Genomic DNA, 17,407 nt, shown 5'->3' with positions numbered 1-17,407 from the left:
TATTTATTTGTTTATTATTTGTTTAAACTTTTTATTGAAGTATTATAAATATATATATATACACACATAGAAATATACATGTATCTTACATGTAAGCTTGATGAATTTTTATAAGCTGCCACCTGTGTAACGAACACAAAGAACAGCTAACACTTTTATATATTTTTTTCTTTTTTTGCAAATTCCTTCAGCTCTGTTTCCCATGATCAAATACTTACCCTACCTCAACGTTAGCAGATTCACTTTTTTCACTCTACAATACTTCTGAAAAAGAACGAATTGTTCCCCAATATAATGAGTCAGTATGCTGATGTATTCCAGACAGAAAATGTGCAGAACACGACTCTTTGAATGACTGGTTTAGCATGATTTTACAAAGAGAAGGAAATTATCTCCATAATAGGATGAACTTCTATAAGATCCTGAGAGTACATAGATTTGGATTTTGGCAAGATAATAATGCTTCACATCAGCAAAATGTGATGAATATGAAAGAGAATAGAAGTCCCTACTCGAAGCAAAATGGTTCTTTTTAATATGAGTTCAGTAAATTCCTACTACATTGTTATCTACCCAACATACTTTACTCCACATTTACCTCTTTGTAATATTTTCTTGGAATTCTAAGGACTAAAAAGTTTATTCTATCACTTTTTCTTTTTCTTTTTTTTTTTTTTTGTCATACACGGGCCTCTCACTGTTGTGGCCTCTCCCGTTGCGGAGCACAGGCTCCGGACGCGCAGGCTCAGCAGCCGTGGCTCACGGGCCCAGCTGCTCCACGGCATGTGGGATCTTCCCGGACCGGGGCACGAACCCGTGTCCCCTGCATCAGCAGGCGGACTCTCAACCACTGCGCCACCAGGGAAGCCCTATCACCTTTTCTTTGTTCCATTTGAGGTAGATTTGTGCCCCATTGCAAGTGGTGCCTCTATCACTATACTATTATATGTGGAATAAGAAAGAGTGTGGAATTCTTTCTTGCCTTATTTAGTAATTATCTGAATTCTTGATTTTTTAACTTAAATTTCCTTTATTTTAACTTAACTCAGATGACTAATAGTTATACAACTATTTTTCCTATTCCCTGTTTATCTTTTTTCAGTCATTTTGCTTTGCTGGTTCCTTGGAAACTTTAATGCTAATTCTCATTAAAGTATCCTAAGGGCACTGAATTGATATATATTATTTTTTAGTCCAGCATACTTAAGATTTTTTCCTCCCCTGTAGTAGCTACATACATATATGTGCAGAGTCTTAACAGCAACAGGTGTTATCAGAGCTCAGATAGCCCCAAACGCATGACTATATCTTTTAAGCTCTCCTTCCATGTACTCTAGTATAGTAATTTATGCAATTAGAGTTTGGGGGAGCTTTTGAAATTAAATGAACAGATACATTTAAAAGTCTTTGACTTTACCTTCCTTTACCACACATGAAGTCTTAATTAAGCTTGCAATCATCCAGATACTACCTTGTGTATCTCTGTGACTGATTCCTTCCTGACATATATGAAATCATAGGAAAATATGTTTTTGATGGATAAACTTCAATCATGGAATTGTAACATCTTTTACTAATCACGTATGGATACAGCAAAAAAAAAAAAAAAAAAAAGGAATCTTAATGTCAGATTACATAGTGTATAAAAGGCTCCAGGAGAGAGACAATATGCCTAATATTTGTACATGAGTATTCCAGCATTTTAAAGACTGCCTTCAAAACAAATGCCAAAAGATGAAAAATTATCAAAGCATCTTTTCATTGGGAAAAAAGATTCCACGAATAAGCAAGAAGGTATAATAACTTGATTTTAAACACACATGGAGCCAGAGATAATACAAGAACAGCTTAGTCCTGCCCTTCTCTTTTATTTTTTCCAGGGAAAGAGTTGACTCTTTCAACGTATTGCTGTTTGCCAGTACAAGAAAAAAAAAGAATAACATAGTCTTCAATATTTCTTACTATTAAGGCTCTCTCTTTGTCCATTGTTTAGATTTTCAGCTGAATTTGATTTCCGGACATATGATTCAGAAGGTGTTATCCTGTATGCAGAATCTTCTGATCACTCAGCTTGGTTCCTGATTGCACTTCGTGAGGGCAAGATTGAAATTCAGTTTAAGAATGAATATACAGCCAAAGTCACAACTGGAGGCAAAGTTATTAATGATGGTTTATGGAATATGGTACGTTTTGCTGAATTCATAAAGAATCTTTCCACTTTGATGCAATTTGTATAAAATCATTGATCATTTTTTTAATAGTGATACCAAAGCAAAATAATTTTGGGTTTATCTGATGTTGTGTGAAGTATATTCTACATGCTGTAAATCCCTGAAACAGCCTGAGAAGTTATTATCTCTCAATGTATTGCAGATTTCCCATAACTGAAGTTGTTTTCAGTTATTTGCTTTGTTAAAGACAACTACTCTGTCCTTAACTTTTTACCTTTTTTTAGTGACTGTCACTGGGTGAACAGTGATATTGCTCCTATAGGTCAGGGGTTATTCTAAGACAACACTGATCAAGGACAACTACACTGGATAGCCATCAATATTTTTAATGTAAAAGAGAAATACACATAGTAACAAAATAAAAGATTTAATTTAATTTTAAATATTATCATGTAGGTATAATCAGTTTGTACAAACAGGATACACTAGCTGGTACCAATTATAGTGCTTAGAAACTAGCATTTTTAGATAATCCCTAAAAGTGAGTCTTTATTTTAATAATCAAGAACAGCACTTTAATTTACTGTATTAAAATGGAACTTTTCTTGGAGAAGGAATTACTTGGAGAAGGGATTACTGTTAGTCCACAGAGGGGAGAATTCCTTTCTGTAATTAAATCAATGCTGCTTTCAGCAGAGAAGAGCAGAGAGAAGAATGTTGTGCCCCAAACAGACACTACCTAAGCCTGTGGGAACTGACAAAAGGTCCATGTTGAGCAGCCATGTAAAGTCATCACTAAATTATTTCATTCTTATATTTATCCACTCTTGCAGTCATATACTCAATAAGCTTTTAGTGAGCATGTTTAAAGTGCTACATCCCTGAGTTCAAGGCTCTAAAACTATAGCAAGAGTTTGTCCTTGCTCGAGGTTAGTACCTCACAGTTTAGTAGCTGATGCTGCATTATGAACTAATACAATATAATGTGAAATATGTTACAGGAAGGTGGTAATAAAGAACAGTTGGGTGCAGATATGGTTCACCGAAAAGGGGGCTGTCTGTCTTTTGGCAGCCATGGATTTTGGGCTCCTAACTCTAAAAGAATAGTGTCTTCACAAGATCAAATGCAACTGTCAGAGAAGTCACTAAAATTCTCTGACTTCTAATGCTTATTAGTGTATCTTTGTTACTACATCTTTCCTACTATATCTCTATCTAGAATATTTGATGCATACAGCTATACCTCCAATGTGCTGCAGAATACATTTTAATGCCTAACGTCCCTAAATCACCTATCTAAAACTGCTAAAATCACTTTTGCAGCAAAAGAGAGTGAACAGAATTTTTTCTAATGAGTTTATACAAATTGAAAATATCAGCTGTTTGAAGGTGAATTTAGATAAATTTCTAGGTAGGATATAATATGTATAAAGAAGAAGGTAAATATTTATCTGTGAAGTTATCATGAGTTGCAAGTAGTGTTTATTAAAGAACTGTTCATGAGTGATATTATTAAAGACAGGATTCGAGGGCTTCCCTGGTGGCGCAGTGGTTGAGAGTCCGCCTGCCGATGCAGGGGACACGGGTTCGTGCCCCGGTCCGGGAAGATCCCACATGCCGCGGAGTGGCTGGGCCCGTGAGCCATGGCCGCTGGGCCTGCGCTTCCGGAGCCTGTGCTCCGCAACGGGAGAGGCCACAACAGTGCGAGGCCCGCGTACGCAAAAAAATAAATAAATAAAAAGAGACAGGATTCGGGATGGATGGAAGGTAGCTGTTCAGTTTCATTTATTTGTCTCCTATGTTTATGATTCTTGTTAAAAAGAAACTATTATTTAATGATATGCCCATGTTTTAACTAAAACACTTACATTAAAATCTCCCTCTATAAACTGAATACAAGTTTATATAAAAAATAAAGTTTAAGAACAATAAGCAAGTCAGAGAAAAACTTGACTCTGGTAATAAACTTGGTGCTGGCTGTTTTTCTTTAAATTGTAATTCAATATTGTAACAATTTATGCATTTTACGTCCCCGAGCATGGTAGTTTTACTAGCTTTTAATCCTGATCATTTATTAAAGAATTATATACTGTTTCAAAGAAATTTATGCAGCACAGAAATTATTTCAAATAAATAAATGCTTTAAATAAGTATTTTAATTTTAATTAATGACAAAGTGGTTAAGTTAAATTAATCTGTAAACTGGACTATGGATTATTTTAAAATTTTAAATAAAATACTTTAAAAATAAGAAATTAGAATTAAAGCATATAACAGAATTGTTTTGTAATTCAGATTTAAAAAATTGAATGTGTAATGATTAAGTCATTAGAATGGCTACAACCTGTAGGAATAAATATTGCTACTTTGTAAGTGATTATTATATTTCATAGTTGGGTATAATCCTAATATTGGTGGGAAATATATAATTTGTATAATAATTTCATTTATTCAACAAAATATTTATTGAGCACTTTATGTGCTATTTCTTCTTTTAGGTGGTGGGGATACAACAGTGAATAAAACAAAGTCCCTGCTCTAATGGAGCTTGCATTGTGGTGGTGAGATGAAAACCACAAATGCATCAACAAATAGACATGTCAGATAGTGATTAATGCTATGAGAAAAAAGAAAAGCAAGGCCAGGCAATAGAGAATGATGATGGTGCGTGTGCATATGGAATCAGGAAAGCCATCTCTGATGAGATTACGTTAGAAAGAGACTTGAGGACACAAGACTGGAGAACTTTTTGGGGGAAGATAATTCTGTCACGTGAACAGCAAATACAGAGTCTTAGGCTAACTTAGATGATTTTGAGAAGTGACATAATCTAATTTACATGTTAAAAGATAATCCTGGTTAGGACCTAATGGCTTTGTGGAAACTAGACAGTAGAGAGTAAGGACAGAATAGGATGTGGGGTTAGGAGACTATGGCAATAACACAGTGGAGAGAAGATGGCAGCTTTGACTGGAGTGTTGATAGTGGGAGTGGTGAGAAGTGGTCAGATTCTGTATATATTTTTAAAGTCCAGCTTTCAATTTAAGGTAGATAAAAACTTTTTGGTATTCAGCATAAAGAGGGCTTTAAAGGCCCTGAGATTGGTTATTGTCAATCTGTCGTTTTAAACTCTATCACATCCAATATAATGCTCTAATAATTATATAAAAAAGAAAATAATTTTTAGAAAGTAATATGTATTTCCATATGTAAATGCTCAAGTTCAAGTATAATATTTGTCAAAGCTTACTCCTATACATAGAATAACATGAAAGCTACAACTGAAGACATGCTTGGGGGTGTTGTATTGGCAACTGAAAAACCATAAGTGCATAAATGGTATTGCCATTAGTAATAGTAATTTTCCAAAATGGTGAGAAAATCTTGATAAAGATCCAAACAAAACAAGCATCAGTCTATTCTTTGTTTACAAGATTATTACATTCTTGAAAAATTCAGTGAATGCTGAAGTGGTACAACAGATATTTAGTGTTTATATTACACACAAGCACAGGTAATTATAAGCATGAGTATACCCTACATGAATATCTACTAGGAAGGTTCAGAAAATTTGTAGGATATTGGATATTTTATTATTTATTTTGCATGACTATCCTGCATATTGCAGGGTGTGTCTAGCATCTTGCAGTGTCAGCATACCACTTACTGTGAAAACTAAAAGTGCCCACCACCCCCAAATTTGCCCTAGAGTGGGGCAATAAAGCCCCCTTTAAAAATATTTGCATGACTAGAGGGATGAACTCTGGGGCTTATTATAGAGGTTGAGAAGAAGAGGATCCAGCAAAGAAGACTGAGAAGGGGTGTGAGGAGAAGCAAGCCAGACGGAGGTCCTGGAGGCTAAGTTAAGAACATCTTTCAAGGAGGGAATAATCATTAGAATAAAATGATGGTGACTGGTTATATTAAGGACAGAGCCTTGACCAACTTTAAATCTGTAAATGTTACCAAATTTATTTTATTTACTTTAGAGCATAGATTTTTCCTTCCTGTAGTAGTGCTTTAATATGCCTATTGTTTGGCTTTCCTGATTGATAAGTAAACGAAGAGTTTGCATTTTGAGTCCTACAGTTTTACATAAGGAGATTGCAGCAATGGTTCTTCAAGTTGCCTTTATGGGAAGATTTTTTTTAAATATATTTATTTATTTATTTTCCTTATTTTTTTGTCTGCAACACGTCTTATTTGCGACACACGGGATCTATGTTGAGGCATGTGGGATCTTTTTGTTAAGGCGCGCGGTCTCTTCGTTGCGGCGCTCGGGCTTCTCTCTATTTGCAGCGCGCGGGTTTTCTCTCTCTGGTTGTGGCTCGCGGGCTCCAGAGCCCGTGAGCTCTGTAGTTTGCGGCACGCAGGCTCTTGTTGAGTCTCACAAGCTCAATAGTTGTGGCGTCTGGGCTTAGTTGCCCTGCGGTATGTGGTGATCTTAGTTTCCCGACCAGGGATCAAACCCTCGGTCCCTGCATTGGAAGGGGGATTCTTTACCACTGGGCTACTAGGGAAGTCCAGGGAAGATTTTTTTTTTTTTAATTGTTGGTTACCACTACTTCCAACCGTTTTTAGAAATCCAAACTACTTTCAAAATTGGAGAAAACCAATTTAATTTAATGTGCTTTCTTATGACCTCAACTATTTTTGAATTTTGAAATAAAATATAATTTGTGCATAATGAACAGAATACTGAATGTACTAACTTCTCTTAATTTATATTAAAAATTTATTTACCTTATTGATTTCATATTTATACTATCAGACAAATGCAAAATAAGGGCGCTTAAAAGTTTTCTAAGATTTTCTTTTTTGCAGTACGCGGGCCTCTCACTGCCGTGGCCCCTCCCGCTGTGGAGCACAGGCTCCAGACGCGCAGGCTCAGCGGCCATGGCTCACGGGCCCAGCTGCTCCGCGGCATGCGGGATCCTCCCGGACCAGAGCACGAACCCGTGTCCCCTGCATCGGCAGGCGAACTCTCAACCACTGTGCCACCTGGGAAGCCCCCACTTTCTTTTTTTAAACTGTTAATTTTATGGCACACTGGTGTTGAAAGATATTATTATAAATGGGTGTTTAAATATAATAGAAAAATATTGATTTTTAAACTTTAAAATATGGTATTGATTTAATTTTCGATCAAGAATTACCACACTAAAACACATTTTTATCACCTTTATACTAATGTGACATTTCAAATGTATTGGAACAAATTAACAAGTACAGTAAAATGATTACTTTGGAAAATTATATACTGGAATAATAACAGGATTTTTCAATCGTGGTGTTTCAAATGAAATGCAGTAATGTTTGGTTGTTTGATAATTTTTGTCTTTTTAATTATAGGTCTCCGTGGAAGAATTAGAACAGAGTATTAGTGTAAAAATAGCTAAAGAAGCTGTAATGAATATAAATAAACCTGAAAGCCTTTTTAAGCCTACCAATGGGTTTCTAGAAACCAAAGTATACTTTGCAGGAATACCTCGGAAAGTGGAGAATGCACTCATTAGACCGGTAACGATCCAAGCTTATATCATTCATCATGGATGAATTCCTTCATCTGTAATAGATTTGAAAATGTGTTTTTCTGAGAGTCAAATGAAGTTATTTTGTTGAACATACCAACTGTGAAAACTTGAATTGAACATGGAAAAATAACATTATCAACCCTTGAAATTATATTAAGGAAATAAGAAAATGAATGTAGTGTTTTTGAGCCCATTTAAATTCCCAGCATTACTCATGGAGAAGTAGATTTTCAAAAATTCTCCGAGTATCCGTTCAACGTTAACATTATAATAGTCCATACTCAGCCATTAAACATATAAATACATATATTTAAGTCCAAAATTACATGATTTTGTAGAAGCCTGTCAAAGAACTTTCTTAGGTCTGTTTTAGGACTAAAATTTGGGAGATAAGGATAGCACATGAGGTGGAATGTTTTAAATAGAAAAATCTTTGGTGGGAATATAACTGCAGCCTGTCATAAATTGAAGTTAGATATAACAGGTGATTTTCTGTATGTGGTATTTGACTAACTACCATGGAAAAGGTTTCATGAAGGAGACTAATCAATGACCTTGAAGAGTTTTAAATTTTTCATTTGAAGTCATGGGTCTGCCAATTTTACACTTGCTGATTTAACTTAAATATTGACCATTTTGTATCCATCTTTCAGTTACCTTAGCTTTTAAAAGATTTCTGTGATGTGATATAAAACCTGAATTAGTTAACTCATGTCAGAGTGAATATACCTGTCCTTTGAAATTGATAAATCAAGACATTTAAAAAGTAAAATAAATTATTCAAAAAGAATCAACTATTTATGAAATGGCTGCATGTCTTGAATGTGGCTGGTTGCTTTGGTGAGACTGAAGAATGCAAACACTTTTGTTCCTGAAGAGGCTTAGTATCTGACGGCAAGACAAACCTAGTTGTAAATGCAGTTAAAGAAAAACAGAAAGCAGCTTAGAACTCAGGGGCACAGTTAGAAGCATATATGGAACTCGGGAGCAGAAGAGTTAGTGCTGGATGATGCAGAAGAGGCAGGTGGGGCTTGAGGTGTTAAAAATCATTAGGATCCCAGTGGAGGTCTCTGATGGCATAAGCTCACTTTTACTGAAAAAGACTGTCCATCTGAAGGACACCTTGAACAAAATTTAGATAAAATTCAAAATATGTTAAATACTTTAAAATGTCATCAAAGAAAGAATTTTGCCTCTAAATGAAAACCTATATCTTATAATCAATTAAGCCACTTCATTTATGAGTCTGTCTTTTTAAAGTTTAAAATGCTTTCATTGATCTATATTTTCAATTGTTAGATTAACCCTCGTCTAGATGGATGTATTCGAGGCTGGAATTTGATGAATCAAGGAGCTTCAGGAGTAAAGGAAATCATTCAAGAAAAACAAAATAAGCATTGTCTTGTCACTGTGGAGAAGGGTTCCTACTATCCTGGTTCTGGAGTTGCTCAATTTAGCATAGATTATAGTAAGTGATTTCCCATTTTATCTTTCTTTTCTCATTACTGTTTAAATTTATTCATTAACAAACAGCAATAATTCCTTCAGTAAACATTGTTGAGTACTTACTATGTGCCAGATATAGTGTTAGGCTTATTCATACTGTTATATATTTTTAATAGAATTTTTCCAAGTATATTGGGAGAAAAAATGGAGTTGAATATGCTTATGTTGTTATTTAAAGGTTATTGGCACATAATCTGATTAATTTTGGGTAAATTAAATTTACCTGTTTTAAGGTTCACCAGTTTCTCAGTTGTATTGAGTCTACTGATTAATGCATCAAAGGTATTCATCTTTATTTCTAGCATTTCCATTTAATCCTTTCCTAAAACATCAACCTCTTTGTTAAAATTTCCCATCTGTTCATGCGTGTTGTCCATCTTTTCCACCCAAGCCTTCAACTTATTAATCATAATTAAATTCCTTGTCTGACAGTTCCAATATCTGTGTCATATCTAAATCTGGTCATATTGATTGCTTTTTCTCTTGACTGTGGGTCATTTTTCCATGCTTCCTTCTGCATTTAATAATTTTTGTTTAAAGGTGGGTGTCAGATAAAACAGTAGAGACTGAGATAAATAATATTTACATTTGGAGATGAGCACAGCTCTCCTTTTGCTAGACAATTAATGAGGGGACTTGAATCAATCTAGTCAAGAATTGAGCTGCTTCGGTTTTCTTGTTTCCATGACTACCCTTCAAATTCCTTTAATATACCTTGTGCTTAGGGTAGCGGCCAGAGGATTTTTCTTAATAACTGATCCACCCTCAGCTTTAGATACTGCTTTCATTTGCCTCAAGAAAGTGTCTCTCTCTGGTCTTGTTTCACTCCCAGAAGTGCTCTTAGTTGTTACTTGACATTTGCTAGCAATTTAGAGGGGTCTGGGGGTCAGAGGAGCATTCTCTAATGTTCTGGTGCAGATTCAGTCTTAGACAGGTGTCAACATTCCTGTGTCTCAGGGGTGTGGACTTTCCACTATCCCCCCTCCTGCCCACCAGTAAGGGAGATATCTAATGGTCAGGACTCAAGGTGTATTCCTGCTCCTTTCCCAGGGTAAATGATTTTTTGTTGTTGTTTTGTTTTTTGCTATTTTCATTCCCTAATCTGTAGGTGCAATGGGACTTTGATGTGACCTAACAGCAACAAGGTTTTGCTGCCTTTCCCCTAATGCTTTAAGTCTTGCTTAGAGCAGACAAAGAATGATCTGGGTGAGACTTTGTGCCTTTCCTGCAGTTTGCTGTTCCTCTCCCCTTGGGCTTGTACTAGGAAGGAAACTTTCTCTAATCTCTTTCTCTTCTCCCAGTTTTTCTCTTGAGCACCCAGTAAGATCCTTTGAATGGGTATGAATTTCCCATGTGTTTGCAGTTTCCCTGGCTTCTATATTCTCACACCAGCCCCTACTTGGACTTTAGCGTTTTGTTAAGATTTTTACCTACATGCTTTTTACCAAATTGTACAGTGTTTGTTGTCTGCCTTGGGTAAGAGAGTACTCTCCTCCTGTTTCTCCCTCGAAGTATCTGTCTTCCTTTAGGTTTCTAGTCAGTTGTTCTGCAACCTCGGCTCTTGGTGATAGTTCAAGAAAAGTTGTACTTATATAGATAATTGGTCTTTTGTTGTTTTAAGAATGGGAACGAGTACTCTCCGCAGTTTCCTGTAGTCTAATAGGAACAGGAACTCTTGCCAAACCGACCCCAGGTTTTTACCTTTACAAATAATACTTCTGGGATATCCTTGGACATTTATCCTTGTACCCTCATGTGATTAATTCTGTAGGAGAGAATCTCAGATTCTCTCCATCAAAGGTTATGCAAAGGTATAATTCCTACTGTTCAATCAGATTCTCTTCCAAAGATGATTTATCAATTTGTACTTTTACCAAGAGAAGAAAGTTTATGCTTGGGATTTGTTTCTAATTTGAGAGTTGAAAAATTAAATCTTGTAGTTCTAATTATTATCCCAGTTTCTACTGAAGTTGAATATCTCACCATATGTTTATTAGGTATTTGTGTATCTTAATTATTTTATTGGCGTCTCTGTCTTTTTGTGTTTTAGGAGTTCATTATTTGAGCTACTAACATTTTGTATTATAAATGTAGTGTTGATTTGATATCTCTGATTTAAGAAAAAAACATATTTTAAATGTTTTATTTTCAGCCTTAAAAACTATTGATACAGTTTTAAGAAAGCATCTTACACTAGTGCTTTCTGTTTCCTAACATAAATTAATACGTCTTTAACTTTAGCTCTGTTCTGTATATGAAGGTTTTTTTTAAAAAAAAAGTTTAAATTGAGTTGATGACTGGACATAGGCAAAAACTAGGCCCACAATTTGTTCAAAGGACAAAAAGAAATCTCTGGAAAGGAAATGAAAATAAGAGTTTTATTGCACCTGAAAGAAATTACTTTCATAAGTAATTAGTTATTTCACAGGTAATATGAAAGTGACCTACTTTATAATTAATATTTAATGTTACATTATAATTTCTGTACATTTACATGTTCATTTTAGTTTGAGTTTGTTAATATCTTAGAGTAAATTTACTTACTTCAAAATGATTATATTTTTTTTTTCTCTTGCGTGGGAATTAAAGGATTATAGTGAAAAATGTTATAGTATTAGATGTGGCTAAATGGAAGAACATCTTGTTAAAGGAAAATTATTTTCTCCATTCACATTCACCTTTTTAAAGCCTCCAAGTAGTATTTGGGCTATTGTTATACATTACTTTATGTTGAATGACGAAGACTGCATTCAGATTGTAAACTAATATTTTCAGAAATCAAACTATTTTGAAATCATATTAATTCAATAAATATTTGTTAAGGGACTGCTGAGGAAGACAGTGATGATAGAGACATGTAGAGCTTGCACTCTAGTTGGGTAGACAATTGACATAGTAATTAAGAGAAAGAATGTTAAGTATTATGATAAGAGAATCACACAAGAGCTCCTATTAGAATTTCAAAGTTAACTATTGGCTTCAGAGTATTTCTCTACCATTACACCATCCCACACCCCTATGTATAGAAATCATACTTTGCTTTCCCACTGCTCTAATCTGACCCCTATATGGAAGAGAAGTGGGGCGGGGGGTGGCAGCTATACCCAAATTTTCCCTCAGAAATAGTACAATAAATGTGTTGAACTTTCTTCTAATGTGTACTTTAAAATACAACCACTCTGAGATTTGACCATGGGAGAATATATAAGACAGAAGGAAGAGCTATTAAAGAGCAAATGGAAAAAATCGTAGTAATCCTGAACACCACAATCCAGAATTCTGTTGTAGGAAGAAGAACAAAAGGATGAGGCTCCATCTGTGTTTCTTGCCTGCCTTGAAAACTGTTTTTCTTTTGCTCTGTTGTGCCTTGGTTATATAGATCATTGAAAAAGAGGACTAAAATCTTTAGTATCACACAAAGATGGCTTTGAGTATTGATAAGATTATACTTAATTCCTTCTGGTGCACCTTAGGAGGACATTGATCCTGCTTCTGTTTCATTGTTTAAACAGAGAATGTATCCAATCCTGAGGCTTGGCAAGTAAATGTGTCCTTGAATATTCGCCCATCGTCGGGCACCGGTGTTATGTTGGCCTTGGTTTCCAGTAACACAGTGCCCTTTGCCTTGTCCTTGGTGGACTCCGCCACTGAAGAGCTTCAGGTAACTTTAAACCTTTATGATCCTTGGTTTGTAATTTTTTTTTAATCCGTAAAATGGATAAAATTGCAGTATTTACCTCAAAGTGCTATTTTGAAAATTAAATAACTTATATAAGCTATTTGGCACAGCCTCTAGCACATCATTAAAGATTCAATAAATATTCATTATTGTTACTTTTTTGCTGGCTTATTTCCAAGGTTTGAACCAAGAAGTAAAGGGATGGGAGGGGGGAATGGAAAAGCCTATTGCATCTATAGCTCCGATTAGGCAGACTCACACAAAGGTTGCTTGGAGTCTTCTCTGAGTACCCAGAGATCTGCCCGTATTCAGAATCTTTGAAGTATCATGGGAATTTGTATGTATTAACAAAATAGAAGTGAGTCTGACTGCAATCCACTCTGAAATGTTCAGTGCCTAATTATAATGTTTTGTGTTTTCTGGCACTCTTAATCTTTTCTCCCATAAGTAAATTAGGAAAGACTACAGAAAACTAAAACCAGTCTATTTGGCTTCCTGCTGGCAACTCTGCCTTGAAATTAGGAGAAAGCACAGGAAAAAACTCTTGGATAAAAGAAAACATGAGAGTTATCAGATCTGTATTATTCAACTTCTATTAGAGGCTAATAGTTCTGTCCTTGTGTCATCCACAGTGGGGGGATTCCAAGTTACAGCAAGCAGCTTTCGTTTGTGCCGCGGTTGGCTTGGATGCTCTCTGTGGCTTTTAGAAAGAGACATATAATTGAATAATGCCTGTAGTGATCAAAAGGGATGCTACTTGCCACTTAAAGGATGGATGGGGGCAGTTTCTGTTGGTTAACTGTAAGCAACCTAAAAAGATCCTGCTGAGCTTTTGTCTCCAGTGACCACAGGAGCTTGCTACATTTGGGTTTCAGCTTTTTTTTTTTTTGCTTGTTTGTTTTGTTCTTTAAGCAAAATGGAAATCCTGCCTTCAACACTACATTCACACGGTAGAGGAGGTTAACAAGTGCCACGTCTTTGATATTTATTTTATCTTTTCTGTGTTTGTCTTCATGGCCACAGCCCCCTTTTTTTTTTGGTGTGTCAGATTGCCTTCTTATGATCTGTGAACAACGTTTCATAACATTATTCCACATAATATTGATCATTCTGGAACATTTTCTCAGCTGACTTTTCCTGAGTTCAGGATATGCATGTGTATAACACAGTAACAGATTTCCTCAGCTAAGCTGTATTTGGGAAGTATAGGCTTCATTTAGCATTGGTATCTTGGATTCCTAAGTAAACACTTCAGACTATCTTTCTACCATCTGGGAAGCATCATAACAACCGTCTCCCTCGTTTTGATTTTATTTTTTCTCTCTTTTTATATTTCCTCTACACGCCGGGAAGCTAGATATATAGATGACTCTCAACAAGTTGAGTAATTTAGTGTATCAGCAGTTTGAAAAGTTCAGAAAAAAAAAATATATATATATATAGAGAGAGAGAGAACCTTCTGGTAAATACTGTGTAACTTACTGCTGGCAATCCTGGTTTTTCTTTCTCAGAGACTTCATAAAATTTGTCCCAAGTCTACAGGATTTCTTGTGTGGCACAAATAAACCTTTCAGTCTTGCTGGCATGTGCTTACTAAAGCACTTCAAAATTTCCAAGACTTTTCCCCAACAAAGAATGATTCAACTCCTTCCTTTCCATATGTAGGTTTTGAAATTAGGAAGGCTCATAAACAGAAATGTATTGCTTAAGACATTACTTTGGTTCCCATTGTTAGTGAGACAATGCTGTTAGTTTATTGAATTTTCGGAACCTGCTATACATGTACATCTTAGCTAAACCTGGAGTTTTAAAAACTAATGTGTATTTTAAAATTATGATTACGATAATAGTAGTTTTTTCATTTAAATAAATTTGAAAGCTCTATCATACTTTTCCCCACCTCATTGAAATTCTGTTTTTGAATTTCACAAACTAAAGTCTCTCTTAAGCAGCATTAACGTTAGTACTTGTTATATTGAGTCTTTGCTCTGTTCTTCAGGATATCCTGGTATCTGTTGAAAATATGGTAATAGCTCGGATAGAGGCCCTAAGTCTGTGCTCTAATCAACAATCCCTTCTGGAAATCAGAGTCAACAGAAACAATTTGGAGCTGTTGACTCAAAATAGAAAAGACAGCTTCCACGCTGAAGACTTTCAAAGACAATTTGCCATCTTGAACAAAGCAATGAAAGAAACAGTGGCCACTTACTTGGGTGGCCTTCCAGGTATCTTCTTACTTTTTCTTCAGTTTTAAAAAGTATATTTTTAATGAAATTGATAGTATTTTAAATATGTAATTGTAGTAAAACAGCATCTATCTGTCTATCTATCTATCTATATATATATATACAGCATATGTAGTTAGAGTAAAGGGGCATCAGAAGGGAAGAGAAAATTCCAGTATCCATTATTCTTTTTCTGGGGGTTTGCATGAACATTTTATTGGTACATTTTTATTTAATTTATTTAATGGTAAACTGAAACTAACCAAGCTTTGCTGCATTTGACTATCCTAGCCAGAAATGATTTATTATTTCATTTTATCCTCACAGTTATCTTCTGAGTTTAATATTTATTCTTCAATTCAACCATCAGTCACCCAATATTATTAAGAACCTATGTCTCAGGCAGTAGGGACACAGCAATAAACAAATGGATATGATCTCTCCTCTTAAGACCTTTACAATCTAGCGGCAGAGGTACATATTAAACAAGTGATTAGGAAAATATAAAAAAAAGATTTCATAACTTCTATGAAAGAAAAGTAGGGGTTACTATTAGAGCCTGAAAATGAGGCTTGATCTGGTTATGGGGGCCAGGAACAAGCTCTCTGAAGAAGGCAATAAGATACAAATCTGATATTTGAAGGATTAAATGAAGTTAACCAGGTGATGAGGGTGGAGACTGGAACTAGTAGTATGCAGGTAAAAGTGTCCATGGCAAAATGGAAAGGGGTTGACATGCTTGAGGAATATATAGAAGACCAGTATGGTGAGAGCACATTGGGCAAGGAGTATGGTACTGCAAGAGGAGGCTGTGAAATGGGTGGGTGGGTGGGAGGTTTGTAGACCTGGTTCAGGGTCATGCATCTTATTATTAGAGCCTTGAGAATCATTAACAAGTTTTAGACAAGGAAGTGGTCAATCAATAATGAAGTTTAAAAGAATTTCCCTGCATAATGGATGGAGATGGACAGGTGGGAGACAAAAGTGGATGAGATGAGTTGGGGGCTACTGAAGTAGTTCAGATGGAGAAGCAGTAATAATAACAGTAGTGACAACGATACAGCCATCGTTCATATTTAGTGTATAATAAACAGTCTGTGCGTTGTTCAGAGTGCTTCAATTGTATCAACCCATTTGATATTTAAAGTAGTCCTGTGAGGTAGGTACTATTGTTATCTCCATTTTGCAGATGAGGAAGCTGGGGAAGCTGCTGGACTAGGGTGATGGCAGTGGAGATACTATACAATGAATAGATTGGAGATGTATGTGAGAAACAAAGTTAATAGAAATTAATGATTGAAAGAAGCTCTTAGGTATTTGGCATGAGCAGTTGCATGGGTGAAGATTCCATTTACCAAGATGGGGAAAACTGGAGGAAAAATAGTTAATATTGGAAAACATAAAATTGCCATCAACACTTTTCTTTAAATGACAAAAAAATTGAGGCAGAAAGTTTTTTAGAAGCATTTTCAAATACCATTTGCATGCTATTCTCATGGGGAGAATTCTGAGTTTGATGTCTAGACTTCTAGTAACCTTCATTAAGTTACTTTAACTGCTCAGTGTGTTCATTTCCCATATATGGAAATTTTATCTGGGTTTTGGGGGAATAGAAGTAAATAGGCTGTAGGAAAATTCCTTGGCGGTCCAGTGGTTAGGATTCGGTGCTTTCGTTGCCATGGCCCGGGTTCAGTCCCTGGTCGGAGAACTGAAATCCTGCCAGCCATGCGGCGTGGCCAAGATATACAAAAAGAAAAAAGAAGTAAATAGGCTGCAAAAGTTATAAATCGATGGATTGATAGATCCATGGATAGATATAGATACATAGTTACATTAACGTGATTAATTATTAGGAAGTAAAATTACAGTTCAAATGAATGAATTCTGCATTGAAATCCACCTACTACCTTATTCACAAATTAGTTGAATGCAATTTTAGGAAATCAAACAAACAATGAAAGAGTTCAAAAGAAGTGAAAATATCAGAATTTCAGTGGTTCCAGGACTTTGGCAACAGCACTGAGAACTGACTTTAGGCAAGATGTGTTTAGAAAAAGAGTGAGGAAAAATTGAGGAGAACTGGAAATTGAGACATTGAGAGTGTGAACTATGGGATGGGTAAGTTGATTGTTATGCAAAATAGACGTGTTAAATTGCATGTTATGAATTGAAAATCAGGGGAAATAGATGATTCTGAGGATATTTATAACAGTGGTATAACCTATGATAGTCAGCCAGACTTGAAAGGTTTTCTTAAAAAATGCTATGAGCCCATAGAAAAGTATGGACTTA

General features: G+C 35.5%; 1 protein-coding gene across 1 annotated transcript in view; it reads left to right on the top strand.

Moving 5' to 3' along the window:
* PROS1 (protein S) overlaps positions 1-17,407 on the top strand; it is a 57,377-nt gene that overhangs the window by 38,727 nt on the left and 1,243 nt on the right. Inside the window, exons 10-14 of the mRNA XM_027102803.1 lie at positions 1,994-2,183; positions 7,524-7,691; positions 9,005-9,173; positions 12,724-12,872; positions 14,890-15,115. Coding sequence (XP_026958604.1) covers positions 1,994-2,183; positions 7,524-7,691; positions 9,005-9,173; positions 12,724-12,872; positions 14,890-15,115 — 902 coding nt within the window. The remainder of the gene's footprint in view (positions 1-1,993; positions 2,184-7,523; positions 7,692-9,004; positions 9,174-12,723; positions 12,873-14,889; positions 15,116-17,407) is intronic.

Source organism: Aethalodelphis obliquidens, unplaced genomic scaffold (assembly GCF_003676395.1).
Source record: "Aethalodelphis obliquidens isolate GAN/ISIS:26980383/991018 unplaced genomic scaffold, ASM367639v1 scaffold1, whole genome shotgun sequence".
Lineage (NCBI taxonomy): Eukaryota > Metazoa > Chordata > Mammalia > Artiodactyla > Delphinidae > Aethalodelphis > Aethalodelphis obliquidens.
This window is presented reverse-complemented; position numbering and strand designations above follow the sequence as displayed.